Raw genomic sequence first — 24,589 nt, forward strand, 5'->3', positions numbered from 1 at the left:
GGTCTGGCATCTCTATCCTTCCCTCCCCCCTGTGGTTTTTAGCATATCTCTCTTCTCATTTCCTCCACTCAGATCTGATCATTCTCTGCTCTCTCTTCCCTTTTCTTCTCTGGTCTTCCTTCTCTATTTTCTGCCTCCATCTAAATTAAATTCTTTCTTACTATTTAGTCCCGTTTCCCTCTTTTCACTGTGTCTACACACAGCTTGTCACCCCTTTCCCTCACCCCTCCATTATCTTACTATTTTCTTCCCCCTTTATTTATCTCCTCCTTCCATCCAGTATGTGTTCTTTCCCCACTTCCATTCAGCATCTGCTCTCCCTTCTCAACTGACATCCATCTGCCTTCTGCTCTCTCTCCCTTCTTCTCACTTCCATCATCTGTCCCCTTCTCTCTCTCTCTCATCTCCTCCATTCCATCATCTGCCCCTTCTCTCTCTCTCTCTCTCCCCCCCCCCCAACTTCCATCATCTGCCCCCCTTCCCCTCACCTTTGTGGGTCACTTTCTTTCCCCTGAGGGTGGCTCATGTCACAGGGGAAGCTTTGGCCGAGCAGAACCGCTTGATTGACAGTGGAACTTACTTGATTGATGTCGATGCTGGGGCCCGTTGCCGTTTGAAGGAAAAAAAAAAAGGTGGAAAAAAGGAACCTGTAAAGGCGAGAGGAAGGGAAACCTCCAGGACAGCTGCTTTTTGCCCTCCTTCAGCGGCCCAAGAGTTCAGACCAGCAGCGGCAGCTCTGTATGCTTTTAACTTCGGCACAGAGCTGCCCCTAATCAATAGTTTAGCGCGGTTTCATGAGGCAGCCTCGGGGCCTTTGATAGCCGGCCCGCTTCGATGATGCGATGTGGGCCGGCCTAGCAAAGGCCCCGAGGCTGCCTTATGAAACCGCGCTAAACTATTGATTAGGGGCAGCTCTGTGCCGAAGTTAAAAGCATACACAGCTGCCGCTGCTGGTCTGGAGGTGCGGAGACAAGGCAGGAGGCAAACGCGGTGGAAGGCAGGAGTCCCGGCGAAGGCAGGAGTCCCGGCACAGCGACTGCAACAGGAAGTTGCAAGTCAGCTGACGCCGGCCTTTCGTTGCGGCGGGGACCGAATCCTTCGCGGACCGGCAAGATTTTGTTTGCGGACCGGCGGTTGAAGAACTGTGCTCTACACTGTGTGCGCTGTGACGAGAAACTTGTGCGCTGCGAGGTAATATTTTGTGCGCCAGCGCACCCCAGCGCAGCTTAGCGGGAACACTGCCCAGTAGTGTGTTAGGGGATCCACTTACTTCTTTCCCTGCCATGCCGGTATTTTCTGCATTATGTTGTAAATGCTTTCTGTCTTTATCTGTTTTTAAGTCCATTATTTGTATTTTATCTGTATCCCATGGATTAGCTCACCTTATTGTGAGAACTTTTTCGGTATGGTGGTATATAAGAATAAAATTATTATTATTATTATTACTCTACATTGCTACTAGCAGAAATGAGTCCTCAGTCTTTCCTTAAAAACAATCGAAACCTCTCGTAACCTATTTTGGTGAAAGTGTGCTCTAGACCTGGGGAGATTTTCTCACCACCTGTTGCAGTTGTTGTGGACCAGAGTAGGGCTGAAGCCTAGAGGACACTACAAAGGTTTTCAGTTCCAACAGGCAATAAATTCATCATTATTATTAACATTTGTCTTTCCAGATTAATATTCAAACCCCACAGGATTTGCTATGTTTTTACAGTGCTCAAGCAATGCTGAGCCAATCAGTACCAAGCATGAAATTATTATTATTAGGTTTTTATATACTGCCCACCAAGGTTATCTAAGTGATTTTACAATCAGGTACTCAAGCATTTTCCCTAGGGATATGGAGGACTGAGTGACTTGCCCAGGGTCACAAGGAGCAGGGTGCTGAGGCGGTAGCTCCAACCACTGTGCCACATGCAAACTTGCCAAAATGTTACTGAACTCTAAACTTCCCCCAGGACCGGTTGTGTTGCTAATTGAGTCAAATTCATTCAACAAATCCTTAGCTTTATAAGAAAAGCTTATATGGTGAGCTCTTCAAACTCCCCTCCAAACCAACTGTACCCACCTGTCTACCCTTCAAAAGACCTTATGCGCTCACACTTTCCACCAATAATTATGGAGAGGAGACGGAATATAAACTTAAGTTTTAGCTTAGTGAACTAGTTAGGATGGCTTATGGGCCTGGGTCCCCAATCTCTGCAGCCAACTGCACTGGCCACCAGGCTACTCCAGAGACCTTGCAGCGCTACTAGGACTGGCCATAGTATCTGCAGCTGTGACAGATGTGTTCTCTTTCATGCAGATATATTGGGGGTGGGAGGGGGTTAGTGACCACTGGGGGAGTATGTGGGGGCCATATTTTCATCCCTGAAGTGGTCATTTGGTCAGTTCAGGAACCTTTTTGGCTGTTATTCATTTAAAAACAGGTCTAACCCAAAACATCCAAATTGTACCCTGGACATTTTGTAAAATGTTTGATTATTGCTATAAAATGTCCAAGTGCTAAGTTCACCTCTAACATGTCCGTAACGTGACCCCTTAAGATTTAGATGCACTGGAGACAAAACAACTAAGGCCCTGATTCTCCAAAAGTTCATCCCGATTTTAGGCAGCTGTAGGCGTCCTACAGCTGTCTAATCAACCAATCGGGATGCACGTTTTTTTAAAAAAAATGCTCCCAAGGCAGGCCGCCTATATTGAAGGCGAGGCCTGCAAGACACCTAGGCCCTGATTCTGTATAGGACGCCCGGGAGATTAGATACGGCCCGCTACACTTATCGCGGCAAGGGCCTTAGATTAAGTGGGGATGGGCGGACCCGCTATGCCTAAGGCCTGATTGGTCCAGGCTTCTAGAGCCTGGGCCAATCAGGCCTTAGGCTTCGGCGGGATGGGCCGGGAAGGGGCGAGCCCGCCTCATTTTGACGAGGCGGGCTTACCGGCTGGATGGGCAAGAACCGTCTGGCATGAAGAACAGGTTAGTTTGGAGGTTTGGGGGTTGTTAGCGCCAGGGGGGGAGTGCATCTTCGGGCAGGAGGGAATGGACACTCTCCTGCCAGCGATCGGTAGTGTCGGGGTGGGAGGGAGATCGGTAATGTCGGGGGGCGTGGGGGGCGGTTGGTAGTGTCGGAGGGGGGGCATCCGATCGGACAGGCCGCGGCCCGCTATACTTATCGCGGCAGAGAGATCCCTTGCCGCGATAAGTATAGCAGCTGCGTCTACTTACAATGTAGACCAGCATTTTGCTGGCCTACATTTTAAGGTTTCTTCCTCTACTAGGGAGACGCGTAGGGCCACCTAGGTTCGCCTAAGGCCCGCCTAAGGCCCTTAGGCGAGCTTAGGCATCTTGCGGGTCTCCCTAGGCTCCCGGAGGCGCCTTCAGGCCTGCCTGGGGAGCATTTTTTTTTAAAAACGTGCATCCCGATTGGCTGATTAGACAGCTGTAGGACGCCTATAGCTGCCTAAAATCGGGACGCACTTTTGGAGAATCAGGGCCTAAGTGCCAGTCTATGCCGTCGTTTGGATGTCTTTTTTTTGTTTTTTTAAATGAGCCCCATAGTTAAAAGTGGGCATGGTTAGGGGTGGGCATGTTTCTGAGTTAAGGGCTGGGCCATTGGGTGCCTAACTTAGGTGTAGGCGTTTAGGCCAAGAAAACCCTGACATAAATAAGATGCAGCTAAACGTTGGAATGCTTAGCACCACCTACGCACAATTCTACAATGGACGCCTCACTTTTGTAGAATCGCACATGGCACCACACTAGTTGGTGCTGATTTTTTATGGGACCAAAAAGTGAGAAATCCAAAGATACATCTGGTTCTTAGCTAGTGTTACTTACGAGGCTGAGATTCATTCTTCACTTGCGTATGTGTTGGCGAAGTAGGAGAGTCTACTGTTTCTCGACTGACAGGGTGCTCTGAAAATGAAAAAAAGGGATTTGCATTTCCCTTGGGAAATTGTCCAAGAAACTTCAGGATTATATAATATGAAGAAAACATGACAGGAAACAACGTAAGTCTCACCTAGCTGAATGAGGAAACTGTCTACCAGGAGAGACATTATTCTTTCGTGCTGCAGAGAGATCCTTACAGGAAAATTTAATTTTTTTAAATTCTATTTGTTAGCAATGTTTCCACCTCAAGATAATGAACATTTTACTTTAATAACATATCTCCAAAAAGCTGTTAGAATACAATATGCAACTGGAAGGAGGAAACTGCACACTTTCTTTCTTCCTCCAAACTCACCACCTGTTCCTTCGATCCCATCTCTTCTCATATTCTGATTACTATCTCCCTTACTATTACTCCTGCTATCTGCCATAAACTCAATCTTTCCCTCTCCACTTTGACTGTACCTGACACCTCCAAACATGGTGTAGTTACACTGCTCCTCAAAAAACTTTCGCTGGACCCTACTTGCCCCTCCAATTATCACCTGGTCTCCATCCTCCCCTTCTTATCCAAGATACTTGAACATGCTGTTCACCGCCACTGTCTTTATTTTCTTTCATCTTGACCTATCCTCAACCCACTTCAGTCCGGATTTCACCCTCTTCATCCTACAGAAACTGCCCTTTCTAGAGTCTCCCATAGGTTGTGTGGTTGGGGGGAATCCTGAACAGTATATGCACCGCTGCTGGGGGAGCCTGAGCCAAGAATGGGGGTAAGAGAAGGGCAGAGATGTTGGACTCAGGGGAAGGGAAGATGGAAGGGCAGTCAGGAAGAACAAGAAATATGTTGGATGAGAAGGAGGGAGACAAGAAGAAATTTTGGAAGCGAATGAGTGGGCAGGACAGATGCTGGATCATGGGGTGAGAGGAGGAAAGAGAGCCGGAGTGGTGTTGGACCATGAGGTGGAGAAGGTGAGATGATGGACTGTGGAGTGAAGAGAGATGGGATAAGGTTAAGAGGATAGTGGAGGAATAAAGGACAGGGAGACATTAGGCATGAAGGGGAGAAGGACAGGAGATGCTGGGTTACAAGAATGGAAGGAGGGGAAATAGTAACATAGTAAATAATGGAAGATAAAGACCCGAATGGTCCATTCAGTCTGCCCAACCATACATACTCTATAAATTAATAATTTAATTGAAATGGTCCTTTTTCTTAGATATTTTAGGACAGAAACCGAGAGCCCTGCCCAGTAGTGTGCTTAGATCTACTGGAGTCTCAGTCAAAGCTCACTCCAGCCCATCTTAACTATCGAAGCGCTCCCCAGCCCATCCTAAGCAGGGTAATCTCAATACTCAAGCGCGCTCTAAAGCGACAGTCCCATCTGGGGTGCCACTTGAGCAGCTAGTCTTGCTCTTAAGTGTGTAAAGTGTACAGAAATGATGGCAAATGTTTCCAAAAACAATTATTGAGTTTATTAATTTCCATAACAATTATCAAAAGGTTATTTTTGCGTCATGGGGGTCTTTACAGAAGCCAAAATCTGGCATTTCTAGCAAAGAATCCCACTCTATACTTCGTTGTTCACCAATATATACCTTCTGTGACCAGTATGACATCATTCCTTGTCAACCAATCAGCCGACAGAGGCTGTCCTTAGGTTTGAACAAAGAAAATTCCTTTTGACATAGAAAAAAGTTTCACAAATCATATTTTTGTTTACATTAATTTCTAAATATGCATAAAACATTATAATATACCCAAAGAAAACTTTGAATCCAAAACAGCTTGTCTGTTAAAGCCAGCCTGCATTTCTGTTTTCAGCATCTGCTGATAAGTTTGTGTCCCTGTATTAAAAGTGAAGCAGGAAAACCTACTCCCCCTTCTTCCTATGCTGGAGGTGAAACTAGCTGACCTTTCCTGCTCTGGACCTCTCAAAGACTGGTACAGTGTCTCTGGCTCTAATTATTTCCAGATGTTGCCTCTCAGGATTTCTCCTTAAAGTGTCTTGAATCTTATATATATATATATATAAAAAACATTTGAAATTAAATACAAACCATTCTCTCACACATCATTCATGGCACATATCATTCAGGGCCCCAACCATCCATAGATCCACTGCTGTTCAATATATTTATCAACGACTTGGAAATGGGGACGAGGTGTGAAGTTATAAAATTTGCTGATGACACCAAACTCTACAGCAGAGTTAGGAACACAAAGGAGTGCGAAGACCTGCAAAGGGACCTAAGCAAACTGGAAGAGTGGGCAAACAAATGGCAAATGTGCTTTAACATAGAAAAATGTAAGGTCATGCATATAGGGAAAAGGAACCCATTGTGGTTCACAGGGGAAGGATGGACAGAGAATTAACTAGCATGGACAACTGAAATGTTTGTCTGAACCTGATGACTGCCAACATTGAAGGAAGTGTACATAGTTGAGTTAAATCAAAGGTTCCTGTTTTGTTCAGTTGCATCTCTAGGAATGCGTTGTAGCTCTGAATTAAGCTTCACTCCGCAAATAATGTTTCTACCATCTAAGACTATTGCGGCAACTAAAACCCACGCTCTCAGTAAACAATCTAACAAAACTAACTCTTGCTTTCATTACTAGACGCTTAGATTACTGTAACACGTTATTTCTAGGGTCTATCACGCCTACAGCTAATTCAAAATACTGCAACTAGACTCTTAACAGGGGATCACATCTGCGACCATATTACTCCGATTCTGCCTATGATTACGTGGATTGAATTCAAGCTACTTTGCCTAGTTTTCAAAGCCTATGTGTAATAAGGCCTTAAATATATATCATCCCTGTTATCATCAAATAATTGATAACAAGAAAAATTGGAAGGGAAGATGATACTTGTTACACAAATCAATTCTGACTATGCTCATAACTGTATCGAAGCCATCATAGCATCTAATAAATAAAGTTTTTAGATCGATAGTTTCCAAAGACTATATGTGTAAAAAGTATTAATACTGAATCACAATTCCTATTAAATATTTAAAGCAAAAATGGTGGACATATCATAAATTATACAGACCAGTCTTTGGAAGCTCTTATGATGTATACCATTACAGGTTCCTGTCTTGTATATTGTTATAATCACCTATGTCCACCACCCCCTACCGAACAATTTTTTATTATTCAACTACTTAATTTTAAATTTTATTCCCTGATAAATTTATTAACACTTTATTCCCTAATAAAATTATTATCACTGAATTTATTATAACTGATTTTAATCTTATTAAAATATGTATTATTTTTGATAACTAATTTTGATATTATTATAATATGTATTATTTTATATGATGAATGAAATAGGACAAATAGATAAGAGGTTTAAAATATTAATTCATGTTAATGTGATATATTCATATAAATTTAAAGAGTTCTTTTGGAAATTCAATGAATTTATAGCTTGAAAAAACTTTTTTTAAAGTGCATAAGGTGCATGTGAAAAACCTTCAATTAATTAACTAAAAAATGTAAGTATGTATGTATTAAATCAACTAAACCGTATACATCTAAAGTGTACAAATGCCTACAAAAACTTCCTAAATATAAGTAATATTATGTGCAAAACAGCTCCTTAAATAAGTATCATCGTCCCTTCCAATTTTTCTTGTTATCAATAGTTTTCAAAGCCTGGCATCTTTTACTTCCCGATTATCTACAAAATAAACTAATCAAATATCAACCCAGTAGAACTCTAAGACCATCATTCCATGACCAATTTGAAATCAAAAGAGCCTTCACGACTTCTTCGAGGGAATAACTTACTCCTCCTTCCGGAAACTACTGAAACCTATTAGAACATAAGAACATAAGAATTACCATCTCCGGATCAGACCCTGGGTCCATCAGGTCCGGTGTACCCTGGCATAGTTTTAGTCCCCATATCACTGTATGCTTCTCAAGGGAGATGGGCATCTAGTTTACCCTTAAATCCATCCAAAGTTCATTAATGAACGTCTAGCTATATATTGTATCTGGCACCAGCCTTTCTTGGATGATAAACTGAGGCATTTGTTCTGTCTGTTGAGCCGGAATGAAACTCAGAACTATAAAATGTCTAGAATTTACTTTAGTTTAATTTTTAATCTTCTTGTTTTCCTGCTATTGATATTTATAAAATTTAGATTGTTAGCTTAACTATTCTATTTTTTTTCTTATAATGTAACTATAAATCTCATTTTCTTGGATCTTAAGGGTTTTTTTTTTTTCTTTGCCTTTAAATGTTCTTTACTTTCCAAGGGGTACTTTCTTTTCCTCCCTCTTATTATATATCTCCGTAATGTTAGTGATGTCTTCTTAGATTGTGAGTCCATTCGGGACAGAGAGAGTAGCTCAATGCTTATATTTAGTATTGTAAACCGTTTAACACCTATGTTTAAGCAGTATATCAAATACATTTCTTTTAGTTAGGACACTATGCCTGATCTGAATGGGTGGAGATTGAGACACGGGATTACAAGTCCTCCAGCCTAGCGCTGTTATCCGGTCCCGGCCTACGCCCAAGCTCGAGAGAGACTATGCAGTTGTGACCTGTGAAATTCATCTTTCTGTGAGCCTGCGGGGTGGCCGTGTGAAGGGACCAGGGCTACAGATATAAAACCATCATGCCAATAAAGTTCTCTGAATATGGACCTGTGATGATATTCTGTTGGGTCACGCTGGCAAATTTTAAGGCACATGGAAATTTTCTAAACTCCTGGGTCATCACTGCTCTCGTACGTAGTGAGATCGGCAGCAGGGATGTACCAGAGAGAGGTTTTAAAATGCTTGCAGAGTTGGAGGGTGCAGAGATGAGGTGGCATGCAGGGCTCATCCTTCCAGCCACAGAAAGAAAGGAAGCTGACACTGGCCAGAAAGAAGAACGCAACTGACGATGGCTACTGCCACGAAGATAGGAAGTGGCCAGCAGTGGCACTAATAGAATTTCATAGAGGTCTTACCTGGAAGGGTGGGTGATCTCTGCCAATCCAGGTGGTCTTCACTCCTTTGCCCTGGAGAGAGATTTGAGAAGAAAAATTTCAATTCACACATGACAAAATATTCATTTATTTCAACTTGATGACAAAAGTCTGGCAAAATGTGGTACAATAGCAATAGTAACATAGGAAAACTGAAGACTTGGATAAGTTGTTCAGTTATGGGACGAGTGCTTGCAGTCTCAGTTAAGCAAAAAGATGGCATTGTGCAGAGACTTTTATGGTCCACACACATTTATAACTTCATTCTGGAGAAGAATCCAAAAATTAACAGCTTTCGGGTATTGCAACTAGGTCACCCTGAAATTAGACATAGTACATGCAAAGATAAAAATAATTGTTTGGTATCTGGCTTCCTTCTTTTTTATGTTGACTTTATGTAACGGATTATTAAGCAATGTCCGAATTTGACATGCAGGAGGAGAGAGTGAACATCTTAGACGAGTTGATGACCGGAGACACTGGATTTGGGGCTTCCGGTTTGCTGACAAGGATCGGATGACATCTGGAGAAGTTTTGCAGCCAAAGCAGTGAAGTCATTTCAAGCTGGACTTCAGTCTTGACTGTTTGTTTGGTTTTTTTCACTTTCTTTTTTAGTTTATGATATTTTATTTTTAAATCTCATTCATTGTTTTGCCACTTGGTTTTTGTTTCCTACTTTATTATTTAAATTTCATTTAAATTTCCCCAGAATTCTATAGTTTCAACGGTTCTCCCTCCTACTTCTATTTCCTATCTCCCCTCTTTTTTCAACCTTTCAAAGTCCTTTAGATCATTGTAGTCTTATTAGTATCTTTATTTTCTTACTTTTCTCCTCTATCTCTATTTCTCTACTAATTGTCATTTTTCTAGGTACTTTAGTTAGATTGTGAGCCTTCGGGACAGTAAGGGAATATCTAAGTACCTATTTTACTTATAATTTTAATGCACCCTATTGTCTGATTTTTTCTGTAAACCGCTTAGAATCCTAACGGAGTTTAGCGGTATATAAGAAATAAATTACATTACATTACATTACAATGCCATTCACATATGGATGGACCATAGAGGTCTTCATCTGCCATCACTTACTATCTTTTTTCTAATTTTATTATTAAAATTTTCAAAATATAAACAAGTAAATCTTCTTGAATACAGATTAGAAATGTAATAAAATAATACACAGAGAAAAAGATTGGTGGGTCTACGCACGGCCAATCATACTAGGAAATGAATATTAGTCTACCAATTATATGTATATGATCCAAGATCAGAAAGAAGAAAAATTATAGATATATCATTAGGACGGAAGAAAAACAACCCTCAGGAGCCGGTTCCTTAAACTGCAGGTACCACTGTTGAACCCCCTCTCTTTAGCCACAGTTGTTTGGTAAAAAAGAAAAATTTTCCCCTCTGAGACACAACATTTGACAGGAAATTTCAGAGTAAACATCATCATTTACTATCTACAAATAGGGCACAGAGAGATTAAAATGACAGTAAGAGTGACAGAGATGAGAATCATGACGCTGTATTGTGCGATGGTGCACCCCCCATCTGGAGTACTGTGTCCAGTATTGGTGACCGTACCTCAAGAAGGACATGGCGATACTTGAAAGGGTCCAGAGAAGAGCGACGAAAATGATAAAAGGTATGGAAAACCTTTCATACGCAGACAGGCTGGGAAGGCTGGGGCTCTTCTCCCTTGAAAAGAGGAGACATGATAGAGACTTTCAAGATCCTGAAAGGCTTAGAGAAGGTAGAAAGGAACAGATTCTTCAGATTATTGGGAACCACAAGCACAAGGGGGCACTCGGAGAAACTGAAAGGGGACAATTTTAGAACCAATGCTAGGAAGTTCTTTTTTACACAGAGGGTGGTGGACACCTGGAATGCGCTTCCGGAGGTTGTGATAGGACAGAGAACACTATGGGGGTTCAAAGAAGGATTGGATAAATTCCTGAACGACAGGGGGATTGAGGGATACAGATAGAGGTAGAGATAGGTTATACATAGAGTATAGATAGAAGGATCAAAGGGCTTAGAGAAGGATCACATTACAGGTCATGGGCCTGATGGGCCGCAGCAGGTGTGGACTGCTGGGCGCGATGGACCTCTGGTCTGACCCAGTGGAGGCAACTTCTTATATTTTTATGTTCTTATAAGATGATGACTAATATTTGCAAGAAGGCGAGAGAAGAGATCTCACCCGGAAGGGGACCATTCGTTCTTTTCCGTGAAAAGAGTGTTGAAAAGCATGATTTTAATTCACACATTGCAATGGGGTCCTTTTATCAAGCCGCTCTAGCGGGGGTTAGCGTGTCAGACATTTCATCATGCGCTAACCCCCGCGGCAAGCAAAAAAACTAAGGCCTGGTCAATGGAAGTGTTAGCGACTAGGGCAGCAGGCGGTTTAATGCGCGATATTCCATGCATTAAACCCCTACCGCGCCTTGATAAAAGGACCCCGATGTCTTTATTTATTTTCAACTTGATTGCACACTTTATCAGGTACGGCAAATTTGGATAAAATGTAAGCAAAGTCTGCAAGTCAATTTGTGACAAATCTTACTTTCCTGGTGACCTGAGATCTGCTATAAACCTTTTTTGAGACTTAGTGGAATCTAAAGACTACATTACATTACAAGAGCTGGTCTCGAGACAGAAAAACTGCTGCACATTAAGGGCCAGAAATGGGGCCTAGTTTCTGGACACTTAGCCAAGTCAGGTTTTCCAAACAGAAAATCCGGACCCCCAGGCCCACCCAGTTCCACCCATCTTTGCCCTGTTATGCCCTAGTCCCTTCCCTGCCCCCCCTACACTGCCTGTTCTCGTTGGGCAGGACGGCATGTGCAGATGCGACACGATGATGTCACAAGTGCATGATGTCATCGTGTGGCATCCACGCCGCACATGCGAGGATGCCTTCCTGCCTGACGGTGATTTGTTGGAAGCTTTTCAAGACCTAAAGTGCCAAGGTTTGCAAAGCCGTCCGGACCCCCGGATATGTCCTCAAAAGCAGAACATGTCCGGGGAAATCCCTACACATGGAACTCAAAATGAAATAAAGAGCGTATTTCAAAATGAAAGTGAGAGTGGCAGAGATGTATTTGAGAATCAGTTGTAAAAAGATAACTCTGAGTATTTGTAAAAAGGCGACATTGGGGAGGGGAAGAAAAGAGATCTCACATGGAGGGGTGGGTGACTTCGGCCAGTCCAGGAGGTTATTAGCTCTTTGCCCTGGAAGGAAAGCAGAAAAGCAAGATTTAAATTCACACAGGACAATGTCTTTATTTATTTTCAACTTGACTGCACACTTTATCAGATCACACGAGATGTGGTACAACAAAGCAAAATCTACAATTCTGGTGATCTGGGCTGAGAACGTGTGAAACTAGGAATCGGATCCCATTTCCACCACAAACATTGGGGAAATTATTTTATCTCCCATTGTATCAGGTACTTACTTAGGGCCCCTTTTACAAAGCCCTTACATTGTAAGCTCACAGGTGCAGAGGACATATTGCACCATAGGATAGATATTCAGCACGATTTAACTGGCTCCTGGATGGTTAAATCGCCTGTTCTGGGCTAATTTGTCATTTTCAGCTGCACTTAACTGTTTAATGCCACTGAAAATAACCAATTAGCGCCAAATTTAAAACCAACTATTTGGGGGGCGTGCTGGGGACGGAGCATGCGCAATCCAGAGATGCTTGGAAGGGGCTCTAAGTACTATACCATATGCAGCGTGTAACTTGGAGCCAATTTTTCTCTAATCCTTAATGTCTGGTTCCCTCCGAATTATCAGCTCACATGAGGTGAGTCTCTTTCACTTGAAAGGAAACTCTGGACTGAGGAGGCCCAGGATGAAGGCGAAAGGGGACAGACTCAGGAATAACCTCAGAAAATACTTTTTTACAGAAAGGATGGTAAATGCTTGGATGGAGGTGGTAGAGATGACAAGTGTACCTGAATTGAAAGCTGGGAACATTACATTACATTAGTGATTTCTATTCCGCCATTACCTTGCAGTTCAAGGCGGATTACATAAGATTTACCAGGAGGTTACAAGAATTGTAGCTTTACATGAGAATTGTCATAGGGATTACATATGAATTACCTGAGAAATTGTCGGGAACTTGAGGTGATACGTTTTGGGTAGTTAAAAACTTTTTAGATTGGAAAGGGGTTAGAGAGTGAGGGGTGGAGTTTGGGAAGGAACTGGTCTTGTTATATAGGTTTTATGTTTTGTTTTTTTTTGAAGAGTAGGGTTTTAGTTTCTTTCTTGAAGGTTTTGTAGTCTGTGGTCGAAGATAGCAGATTGAATTAGAGAATGACACGGGGAAAAATTCTGTTCCCGTCACCGCCCCGTCCCCGTCTCTGCCGTCCCCTTCACCGCCCCGCTGCCTCTTTCACCGCCCCGGCCCCGTTCCCATCTTCAGCGCTTCTCCTCTCCATCCCCCCACCCCCAGCACCCTTCACGCGGTCCAGCAGCTCCCTCCCGCCGGCCAGCCGTGCATTTCCCTCCTTTTCCCTTACCTTTTCTTCTTAAAATGGCGATTTCTATAAGGCTACGAGCTGTATTACAGCCGGAGCCTTGAAGTCGCGTCGGGTTGCCTGCTAGAAGTCTCCTCCGATGCAACCGGAAACAGGAAGTTGCGTCAGAGGAGACGTTTACCAGCAGGCAAGGCAACGCGACTTCAAGGCTCCGGCTGTAATACAGCTCGTAGCCTTATAGAAATACGCCATTTTAAGAAGAAAAGGTAAAGGAAAAGGAGGGAGGGAGATACATGGATGGCCGGCGGGAGAGAGTGGGCTGCCGGTTCGAACGCTCGGTTACCGCGCGTTTAAGATTGTTCACCGCCCCGTGCTACCATTCGTCGCTCCACGGGGCGGTGAATGGCCTTGTCCCCGAACTTGCGGTGACCATTTTTTTTGGTCACCGTTTTGGCGGCTTACCCGCAGCTAAACGCGGCTAGCCGCGGGTAACCGCCACCGTGTCATTCTGAATCTCTAAGGGAGAAGAAAGGGAAATTAACTTGTATACCGCCTTTTTGTAATTTTAAAACCACACTCAAAGCAATTCACATACAGGTACTTCAAGCATTTTCCCTGTCTGTCCCGGTGGGCTCAAAATCTATCTAAATGTACCTGAGGCAGTGAAGGATTAAGTGACTTGCTCAGGGTCACAGGGAGCAGCGTAGAGTTTGAACTTACAACCTCAGGGTGCTGAAGCTGTAACCACTACACCAGTGTCTCGCAAACTTTTCCGGCCGGCGGCACACTAAAACCAGTGCCCTGGCCGGAAGGCACCAGAAGTCAATGCGATGATGTCACGCATGCGTGGAGGCCCGTCTGGCCACAACCCCGCCATTGCAGGTGTGGGGAGAAGAGGAGAGACGCCGGCCAGGAGGAGAGTCAGCTGCGCTGGCAGGACATGTCTCTCGCCATGAGATGCACGTCCTTTAGACAGGCAGCTGGCATGGACGACTCTCCTCCTTGCCAGTGTGTCGCGGCGTACCAGAAATCTCAGGAGGCATACTGGTGTGCTGCGGCACACAGTTTGCGATACCACAGACTACAAAACCTTCAAAAAAGAAGCAAAAACCCTACTCTTCAAAAAATACATGAAACCTTTATAACAGGACTATTGAACTCCTAATTTTTTTTTTTCTCCAGGGATTTTATGTTTGGGGTTATGTTGGGGGTTGGGGGGTTGGGAGGGATGATTCTGATTTTGTGCAAATATGTCTGTATTCTGTATTGTTTATTCTGGTTGTCGTTTTTTGCACGTTAAAATGAATAAACACATTTAAACATAAACCTTTATAACAGAACCAGACCCGCCCCAAGCTTTACCCACAACACTATCTACATAGCAAATAAAAAAATATTCAAACCACTCATTAGGCATTTACTAGTATCTTGACAATTCTCTTGTAATCCACCAAATGTATTTCGTAGCATCATGACAATTCTTCTGTAATCCGCCTTGAAATGCAAGGTAACGGCGGAATAGAAATCGCTAATGTAATACTCATGATTAGGTAGGCCATATGGTCTTTATCTGCCTTCATTTTTCTCTGTTTATTTTCTCTAGAGGCTCCATGAAAGAGTCTAATAGAAACAAAGGCACAGAAAAATGAAGGCAGTTTAAGACCGTATGGCCTATCTAGTCTGCCAAACCATGCCAACCACTATCTTCTCCTCTCCCTTAGAGGACAATTCCAGGTTTTGGCAAAGAAAGACGGGGAGTGTGAATTATTCATCTCCCACCAAAGGGTGGAAGGGGCTCTTTTCTCATCCGCTGGTTTCTCTTTCTGTTAATTGTAAAGCTGACTATGCATGACTATTCTTACCCAGTAGATGTGCACCACTTACCATATGCATGATCCTATTCTTATGTTCTTATAGGTTTGGACAAGTTCCTGGAGGAAAAGTCCATAGTCTGTTATTGAAAAAGACATGGGGGAAGCCTTTGCTTGCCCTGGATCAGTAGCATGGAATGTTGGTACTCCTTGGGTTTTGGCCAGTATTAGGGACCTGGATTGGCCACCGTGAGAATGGGCTACTGGGCTTGATGGACCATTGGTCTGACCCAGGAAGGCTATTCTTACACTCAGTTCACTACCTGTGCTCCCTTTCTAGCTACATCTGCTCACCTTGCTCATTACTAGTAGAAGGCTGCTCCTCATCGGACCACGATCTCTCACTGTCTGTCCTTTTTGGAATCGAAATTGTGTCTGACCTCTTATTGGAACTGGTTTCTTGTGGCTCTGTGTTGACCACTTGGTTCTTGTTATTTAGAAGCAGAACTGTAGAGCAATGATAAATCATTAAGAGCCTCTTAAATCTGTAGGTTTCAATGAAAAGCACTTAGAGAGAGCATTTTTTTTTAAATTTAATTTAGTCGGATTTCTAGCCCATCCTCCCAGAAGAGCCCAGAACGGGTTATAATTTTACAAACACAGTGGAAGGTTAGCAACAAGTTACAAATTCACATATAGCAGATATACAGAACAACAGATTGAAAGGAGGAACGGCAACAGTGACACAATTTCTATGTATTGCGTGTAGGACTGAATAAATGTTTAGGGGGGTTGAGTACAGTAGCAAGGCAAACAGTAAGGCAATGTATGTATAGCAGCTAGAAATGCAATAGATTTGTTGCATAGGACCAATGCATTTGAGGCATTCTTGGTGTAGGTACATGTGGTGGGAGACAAGATCTTGCAAAGTTTGGAATCGGGTGCGTGCATAGAGATTTAGTTACAGCTATAAGAAAAGTAGAAGGCACATACAGTGAGATAGTATAACTTTGCTGGGGTAGAAGTAGAGGTTAGGGTGTCTTTAAGAGAGTCAGGTAAAACGGTGGGTCTTTACCGCCTTCCTGTAGTGTAGTAGATTTGTCTGTGATCTGATGGTTGGCGGGATTGTGTTCCATAATTTGGGTAGGAAGTGTGAGTAGGAGTGTTTGCAGGCGTTTCTCAGAAGGAGGGAGCATTCTGGTGGGGTTTACAATTTTCTTTCGGTTTGTGATCTCAGGGGTCAGTTGGGGGATATAGATTGCTAGTTGTTATGCCATGTAGGATGCAATCATTCTGTCAAAGAATTTGAAAGCTAGTGTAAGAGCTTTAAAGGTGCAACATTTCCGGATGAATAGCCGGTGTACAACAGACAGAACTGGAGCGACGGGGTCACAAATGGTTAGGTTGTTCAGTAGGTGAAGTATCCTCCTTAGGAAGACAAGAACTAGGCCAGCAAGAGTATCATTTTCATAGACTAGCGAAGTACATGCTGTTCCATCTGGTTAGCTTGTAAAGAAAGGCTGCTTTAGACTGTGAGAAAATATGTGTTAAAATGGCTGTAGTGTCCAACATACACAAGGTATTTCTCCACCAGGTAGTTCAGTATGTCCAGGTTTGTCCAGGTTATCCAACTCATAATGCATTTTGCACACGTTGCAATCTTCGTAGGTTAGTTGCAGTTAGACCAACTAGTAGCGCTTTGCAATAGTCAATGCATAAGACATAGGCGTAGAGCAGTTGGGTGAACTCTCCAGAGAAGTAAGGACAAATTTTCTGTAGATGGCACAGGTAGTAGAAGGAGGTTGATACTACTGTGAGACATGACTCATTAGCAATAGGTCTGCATCTAGAGTGATTCCAAGGCTGCATACTTGATCCTTAGCGTTGAGGGTCGAATTATCCCAGATGAGTGAGCGAGGGTGGGTGCAGCTTTTATTGCGAATCCAGAGTAGTTTGGTTTTGGATGCATTTAATTGAAGTTTGTTTGTTGTCATCCAGTGTTTGATTTTGGAAAGGAAGCATTGTAGTTTTTTTTATTTGGGTGTCCTGATACTTACCTAGTGGGAAGTAGAGTTGAATATCATCTGCGAATGAGTGGATCATGATGCCGTTTGATGCAATGTCAAGCACTGGTTTGATATATAAGTTGAAGAGCAGTGGCGACAGTAGGGCGCTTCGAGGTATGTCATGTTTGAGTGGTTTGGGACATGACAGATCTGCTTCTAGTAGTACACTCTGTTCTTTAGGAATGAGAAGAACCAGCATAATGTTGTGCCTCCGATACCAATGTCGGTCAGTCTGGAGAGGAGGAGAGTGTGGTCTATGGTACCGAAGGTGGCGCTGAGATCAAGGAGAACAAGCAGAGCATCTTCTCCCTGATCGAGGAATTTCCAACAATCATCAATAATGTCTAATGCGACTGTTTTGGTACTATGGGATTTCCTGAATCCCAATTGGTAGATTGACAGAGCTTGTTGGTTGTCAGCAGATTCAAGCCAATATCAGCACCAATGTGTAAGGGATGGTCCAGTGGCTCAGAGGTTAGGGCTCTGTCCTGCCACGCTAAGGTGCAGCCTCTGCTGGGGTAGGAGAGTCTCTTGGCCAATGCTCAACAGCACCACCAAGTGGCCAGACTTAGGATTCATGTCAGCTGGATTCAAGAGAAAGCAATAGCATGTGGCCATTGTGATGGCTGGGGAGAGATTATAAAACAGAGACCACTATAATAGGAAAAACAGAATAATGGGATTATTTTGGAAGGAACTAAGGAATCCATGGGAGACTCCAGCCAGCCAAGTTTATAGAATAACTGCTATTTCTTTAAGCTAGAAGGCAGCTTATAATAAAGAGTCAAGCTTTATATAATTTCTGAAAGGAGAGTGCTCAGTACCATTAAATCTGGGGGAGGGGTATGCCACGCATAAAAGGCAATCTACTAATATCAGCCTCTTTTAGTAATGAGAGCATTCAATATATTAATTTGATAGTGGGACAATTTTTTCTTCTTCCACTTTCTGTTATCATAAACCGTGGTTGAACAGAGTAGCATGGAGCCTTGTTAAGGGATGTACAGCCTTGAAAAAGCCGTTTGGTGAAACATGTCGGCCAAGCTATCCCTGAAACGACGACCACATATAAGATAAGTCATTTGTCATGTTAATATAATTCAGAGCTGAACTATTGATTGATTTATTAAAATATAGATTGAGAGAGTAGTGCTTATATAATATGCCCCAATGAGGAGACAGCACTTAAAGCCTAAGACAATGAATGATATGAGTCTCAGGTGGTGTTTCTGAGGGTCATCAAAAGCAATGCTTATATAATATAAAGCGTGCGAATGAGAACAGAAAGTGGAACAAGAAAGAACTGTCCCACTATCAAATCCTCTATAATAAAACCTTAAGCGCGCATGCGCACATACCATGCCGTAATCCCTACCACCGTGCTGTGTGCTTCCGTGGCTGTATTCTATTTGTGGTGCGTGCAGCAGCTTGAGGCGTGTGTGATGGCTTGCAAAGGCTTACGGTGCGTGCAACGATTTCAACGGTGGTGGCGGTTTGACTCCTGCGCTGCCGCTGCCGGGACGCCTCTTCTCACCACCAGACCAGCAAAAGCAGCAGCCGTGGGGCATTTGCTAGGCCAGCCCACTTCAATAATGCGAGATAGAAACATAGAAACATAGAAATAGACGGCAGATAAGGGCCCACAGCCCATCTAGTCTGCCCACCTTAATGTCCCTCCCCTACCTTTGCCCTGTGAAGAGATCCCATGTGCCGATCCCATTTGGCCTTAAAATCAGGCACGCTGCTGGCCTCAATCACCTGTAGTGGAAGACTATTCCAGCGATCAACCACTCTTTCAGTGAAAAAGAATTTCCTGGTGTCACCTCGTAGTTTCCCGCCCCTGATTTTCAACAGATGCCCTCTTGTTGTCGTGGGACCCTTGAAAAAGAAGATATCTTCTTCCACCTCGATGCGGCCCGTAAGATACTTGAACGTCTCGATCATGTCCCCCCTCTCTCTGCGCTCCTCGAGCGAGTATAGCTGTAATTTGTAAAGCCGTTTTTCGTATGGTAGATCCTTGAGTCCCGAGACCATCCGGGTGGCCATTCTTTGCACCGACTCCAGTCTCAGCACATCCTTGCGATAATGCGGCCTCCAGAATTGCACACAGTATTCTAGGTGGGGCCTCACCATGGATCTATACAATGGCATAATGACTTCCGCCTTACGACTGACGAAACCCCTTCGTATGCAGCCCATGATTTGTCTTGCCTTGGACGAAGCATGCTCCACTTGATTGGCAGACTTCATGTCCTCACTGACGATTACCCCCAAGTCTCGTTCTGCTACCGTTTTTGCTAGGATCTCGCCATTAAGGGTATAAGACTTGCATGGATTCTGGCTGCCCAGGTGCATAACTTTGCATTTTTTGGCATTGAAGTTGAGTTGCCATGTCCTAGACCATCGCTCCAGTAGGAGTAGGTCGTGCATCATGTTGTCGGGCACTGAATCTTCGTCTGTTGTGCATTTGCCCACTACATTACTCAGTTTGGCGTCATCGGCGAATAATGTTATTTTACCTCGAAGCCCTTCTGCCAAGTCTCTTATAAAGATGTTGAATAGGATTGAGCCCAAGACTGAGCCCTGTGGTACTCCACTAATCACCTCCGTCATTTCGGAGGGGGTGCCATTCACCACCACCCTTTGGAGCCTACCTCCAAGCCAGCTCCCAACCCATTTCGTCAATGTGTTACCTAATCCTATAGAACTCATCTTGCTCAGTAACCTGCGGTGTGGTACGCTATCGAATGCTTTGCTAAAGTCCAGGTACACGATGTCCAGGGACTCCCCAATATCCAGCTTCCCCGTTACCCAGTCAAAGAAGCTGATCAGGTTGGATTGGCAGGATCTCCCCTTAGTAAATCCATGTTGTCGGGAATCCCGTAGATTCTCCTCATCCAGGATCTTATCTAATTGGTGTTTGATTAGAGTTTCCATTAGTTTGCTCACTATCGATGTTAGACTCACTGGTCTGTAGTTTGCTGTCTCCATCTTTGAGCCTTTCTTGTGGAGTGGAATGACGTTAGCCGTCCTCCAGTCCAACAGGACGCTGCCTGTACTAAGGGAGAGGTTGAAGAGCGCGGACAGTGGCTCCGCCAAGACATCACTCAGCTCCCTAAGCACCCTGGGGTGCAGGTTGTCCGGCCCCATTGCTTTGTTAACCTTGAGCTTTGACAGCTCACCGTAGACACTGCTGGGCGTAAACTCAAAGTTACTAAACGGGTCAACTGAGCCAACCCAACTGAGATGGGCCGGCCTAGCAAAAGCCCCGAGGATGCCTGGGCTAGGGATGCTAGACAGGGGGAGCAGGGAAAGGAGTAGGGGTACTACTGGACAGGGGGATCAGGTAAGGGGTGCTGCTGGACAGGGGGGAGGTAAAAGGAAGGGAGAAGGGCAGCTGCTGGACAGGGGGAGGTAAAAGGAAGGGAGAAGGCCTACTGCTGAACAGGGGGAGCAGGGAATATGTGCTGCTGGATAGGGGGGAGGTAAAATGAAGCGAGAAGGGCTGCTGCTGGACATGGGGAAGGTAAAAGGAAGGGAGAAGGGCTACTGCTGGACAGGGGGAGCAGGCAAGGGGTGATGGTGGACAACCGAGGAAAGAGAGAGACAGAAAGAAAGACAGACAGAAAGCGACCAAGGAGAGAGAGAGCAAAAAAGAAAGAAAGGCAGGCAAACACATCTATTCTAGCACCCGTTAATGTAACGGGCTTAAACATATAAAAGGCCAACATAACATGCTAACTTTTGGACTATTTTTATTGATTGTATAACAACTTAATGCAATAAAGTTGGACACAGCATAGAGAGAAGACCCAGGGCTGGTTGAAGCAGCTTGCTGTACATGATATTGCTACTGGCAAGAAGGTAATGTTTAGACCAGGGGTGTCAAACTCAAATCACATAAGGGGCTGAAACCTAAAACACAGGCTAGGTTGTGGGCCGGATTTTTTATTAAGATACTTACCTCCTCCTTTGCTGACGCATAGCGTGGGACGCTCACAGGACTTCTGTGAGCGTCAGATCAATCACCACCGCTGGCGCAAAAACCCATAGAAACATAGAAAGATGACGGCAGAAAAGGGCTACAGCCCACCAAGTCTGCCCACTCTACTGTCCCACCCCATTAAGTCAGAGTGCTGCTCGACCCAAGTAGAGATCCCACGTGGATGTCCCATTTATTCTTAAAGTCGAGCACGCTAGTGGCACCGGTAGTTTGTTCCAGTGATCCACCACCCTTTCTGTAAAGAAATACTTCCTGGTGTCACCACCAAATCTCCTTCCTCTGAGCTTGAGCGGGTGCCCCCTTGTGACTGAAGGTCCCTTAGGAAAGAATATGTCGTTTTCCACCTCGACGCGACCTGTGACGTACTTAAATGTCTCAATCATGTCACCCCTCTCCCTGCGCTCCTCTAGAGAGTAGAGCTGCAACTTGCCCACGCTGCGCGCCAGCAAAGGAGGGGGTTAGTCTTAGTAAAAGTATAGGGATGCAACCTCTTCAACCCCACGCCAGCTACAAAATAAATAAAAAAGACTTTTCCTCTCTTTTAGGTCCTAGTTCACGCTTGCTGTCTAACACCAGCTCTGGCAGGATACATATTTCAAATCTGACATATTGTAATCACAAAATAGAAAGTAAATTTTTTTCTACCTTTTGTTGTCTGGTTGTTTTGCTTTTGGTCCCAGTTTCTCTTTCTGATTTTGTCTATCTTCTAATTCTCTTTCCAGTGTCTGCTGTCCATTTTTTTTTCTCCTCTTCTTTCTTGCTCCGGTCCCTGTCTCCAACATATTGCTTTTTCCCTTTCAACTTTTCTCCTTTTTTTCTTTTCAGCCTCTGTCCACTCACATCTTGCCCTTTCTCATCCTTCTCCTTCTTAAATTTTCAGCTACCTATCAATTTTCCATCTTCTCTTATTCTGTAGCCCTCCTATTTCCCATCTCACTCCTTTCCCAGCCTCCTATTTCCTTCTATCTCTCCTTCTCTCTCCTCTTGATCCAACATTTTGCTCCCTTTCTTTTCTGTTGTTCTTCTTCCCTCCCCCCTTGATGCTGAACAATGAGATGGAAGGGAAAAAAAAAAAAAAGAGAGATGCTGCATCTCTCTCCACCTTCCAGCCCCAGGCCTAACATTTCTCCCTCCCTTCCAGATCCACATCCAGATCCAACTTCTCTCTCTTCCTAACTGCCCACCATCCCATCTCTCCCCCTGTCTGCCTACCTCCCTCCTTCCCCCAAGGTCCACCATTTCTTCTTTTCTCTTCCCAACAGTTCTCCCTTCAAGTATCTTTTTCCCTCTTCCTCCACAATACCCCAGGTCCAACCTCTCTCCTTTCATCTCGCTCTCCTCACAGCCCAGCTTGCCTTTTCCTCCAGTGTCGATTCCTCTCTCCTCACAGCCCGGCGTGTCTTTCCCTCCAGCGCCGGTCTGATGTCGCCGCCAAGCTAAGGAGTCTGCTGGCCTCAGTGATTAAGCAGTGTTGTCTGTGGCTCCCCTCCTGCTTTTCGCCAGCTGCGGTCTGTCTCCAATGATGCGCAACTTCCTGTTTCCGCCTGGGTGGACCGCAGTGGACGAAAGGCAGGAGGGGAGCCACGGACAACATTGCCGGATTGCTGCTGAAGCCAACAGACTTTCTGGCGTGACGGCAACGTCGGACAGGCGCGGGAGGGAGGACACACTGGCCTGTGAAAAGGGGAAGTTTGGGAGCATTGCCACGGGCCATATAAAAAGACCTGGCGGGCCGAATTCAGCCCACAGGCCTTGGGTTTGACATATGTGGTTTAGAGGGTCGCAGAGGAAGGAGGGAGGCAGCTCTAGAAAAGAGGACGCAACGCTGGACTAGGGTCTTGAAAGAGAACGAGAGAAAGCTTAAGTTTAGGGGTCGGAGCACCATCATCGAAGTTGGCTCAGGGTGCCATAACTCTATGAACTAGCCCTACTACAGAACGATAAGGCTGATGTCAGTGTCAGGCAAAATTACATTACATTAGTATCTTCTATTCCGCCACTAACTTTTGGTTCAAGGCAGATCACAAAAGAATTGGTCTGGGCATATCCAGAGAAATTACAAGATAGTTAACATAACATCCGGCTCCCAGTACTTTCCAGAATTCATTTCAAATGCTCCTGCCTGGCTTTCAAGATCATTCACGGCATCCTTCTGCCCCTAATCCCTCTATCCTTCCTCGCCCCGACACCAACTACCACCAGATCTGCCCACAGACATAAACTATCCTTCCCCTCTCTACACGGCATCCTCCACGCAGGTAAACTGGGTAGATCCCTCCTCTCCAAAATCACCGGCCTCTGGAACGACCTCACTGTCCCGCTGCGGAACCTGGACTCCCTCCAACTATTCCGAAAACAACTGAAAACCTGGCTTTTCTCTAGCATGTAATAATCTCTTCTCCTGATTACATCCCCTCTTTTTATGCTTTGTAAACTCTTTCTCTTCTCTCTTCCCATATTTTTTAAACTCTGTAAACCGTGTCGAGCTCCACTTCAGTGGAGAAGATGCGGAATATAAACCTAAGGCTTAGTTTAGTTTAGTTTAGTTAATAGAGTAGACATGCCGGATGGTGTGAATAACATGAAGAAAGACCTGGTGAAGCTTGAAGAATGGTCTGAAATTTGGCAGTTAAAATTTAATGCTAAGAAATGCAAGGTCATGCATTTGGCCTGCAAAAACCTGAGAGAACGGTACAGTTTAGGGGGTGAAGAACTTATGTGCATGACAGAAGAGCGGGACTTGGGAGTGATTGTATGTGATGATCTTAAGGTGGCCAAACAGGCTGAGAAGGTGATGGCGAAAGCTAGAAGGATGCTAGGTTGCAAAGGGAGAGGTTTGGCCAGTAGGAAAAAGGAGGTATTGATGCCTCTGTATAAGACTCTGGTGAGACCTCATTTAGAATATTGTGTACAATTCTGGAGGCTGTATCTTCAAAAAGATATAAAAAGGATGGAGTCGGTCCAGAGGAAGGCTACTAAAATGGTGTGTGGTCTTCGTGATAAGGTGTTTGGGGACAGACTTAAAGATCTCAATCTGAATACTTTGAAGGAAAGGTGGGAGAGGGGAGATATGATAGTCGTTTAAATACCTACACAATATAAATGTGCATGAGTCGAGTTGCTTTCATTTGAAAGGAAGCTCTGGAATAAGAGGGCACAGGATGAAATTAAGAGGTGATGGGCTACGGAGTAATCTGAGGAAATACTTTTTTACAGAAAGGGTGGTAGATGCATGGAATAGTCTGCCCTTAGAGCTGGTGGAAGCAAGGAAAGTATAGGACAGGCCCATGGCATCTCTTACCCCCGCGAATAAGGATGGGGAAGG

At 44.4% G+C, this 24,589-nt stretch overlaps 1 protein-coding gene across 2 annotated transcripts in view; it reads right to left on the bottom strand.

Moving 5' to 3' along the window:
- Positions 1-24,589, bottom strand: part of LOC117356516 (myb-like protein Q) — a 50,384-nt gene that overhangs the window by 20,128 nt on the left and 5,667 nt on the right. For both annotated transcript variants that reach the window (XM_033935804.1, XM_033935812.1), the window contains exons 2-5: positions 15,550-15,702; positions 12,074-12,124; positions 8,870-8,920; positions 3,839-3,916 (exon numbers count right to left, since the gene is read on the bottom strand). In XM_033935804.1, coding sequence (XP_033791695.1) covers positions 3,839-3,916; positions 8,870-8,920; positions 12,074-12,124; positions 15,550-15,702 — 333 coding nt within the window. The remainder of the gene's footprint in view (positions 1-3,838; positions 3,917-8,869; positions 8,921-12,073; positions 12,125-15,549; positions 15,703-24,589) is intronic.

Source organism: Geotrypetes seraphini, chromosome 1, assembly GCF_902459505.1.
Source record: "Geotrypetes seraphini chromosome 1, aGeoSer1.1, whole genome shotgun sequence".
Taxonomy (NCBI): Eukaryota; Metazoa; Chordata; class Amphibia; order Gymnophiona; family Dermophiidae; genus Geotrypetes; species Geotrypetes seraphini.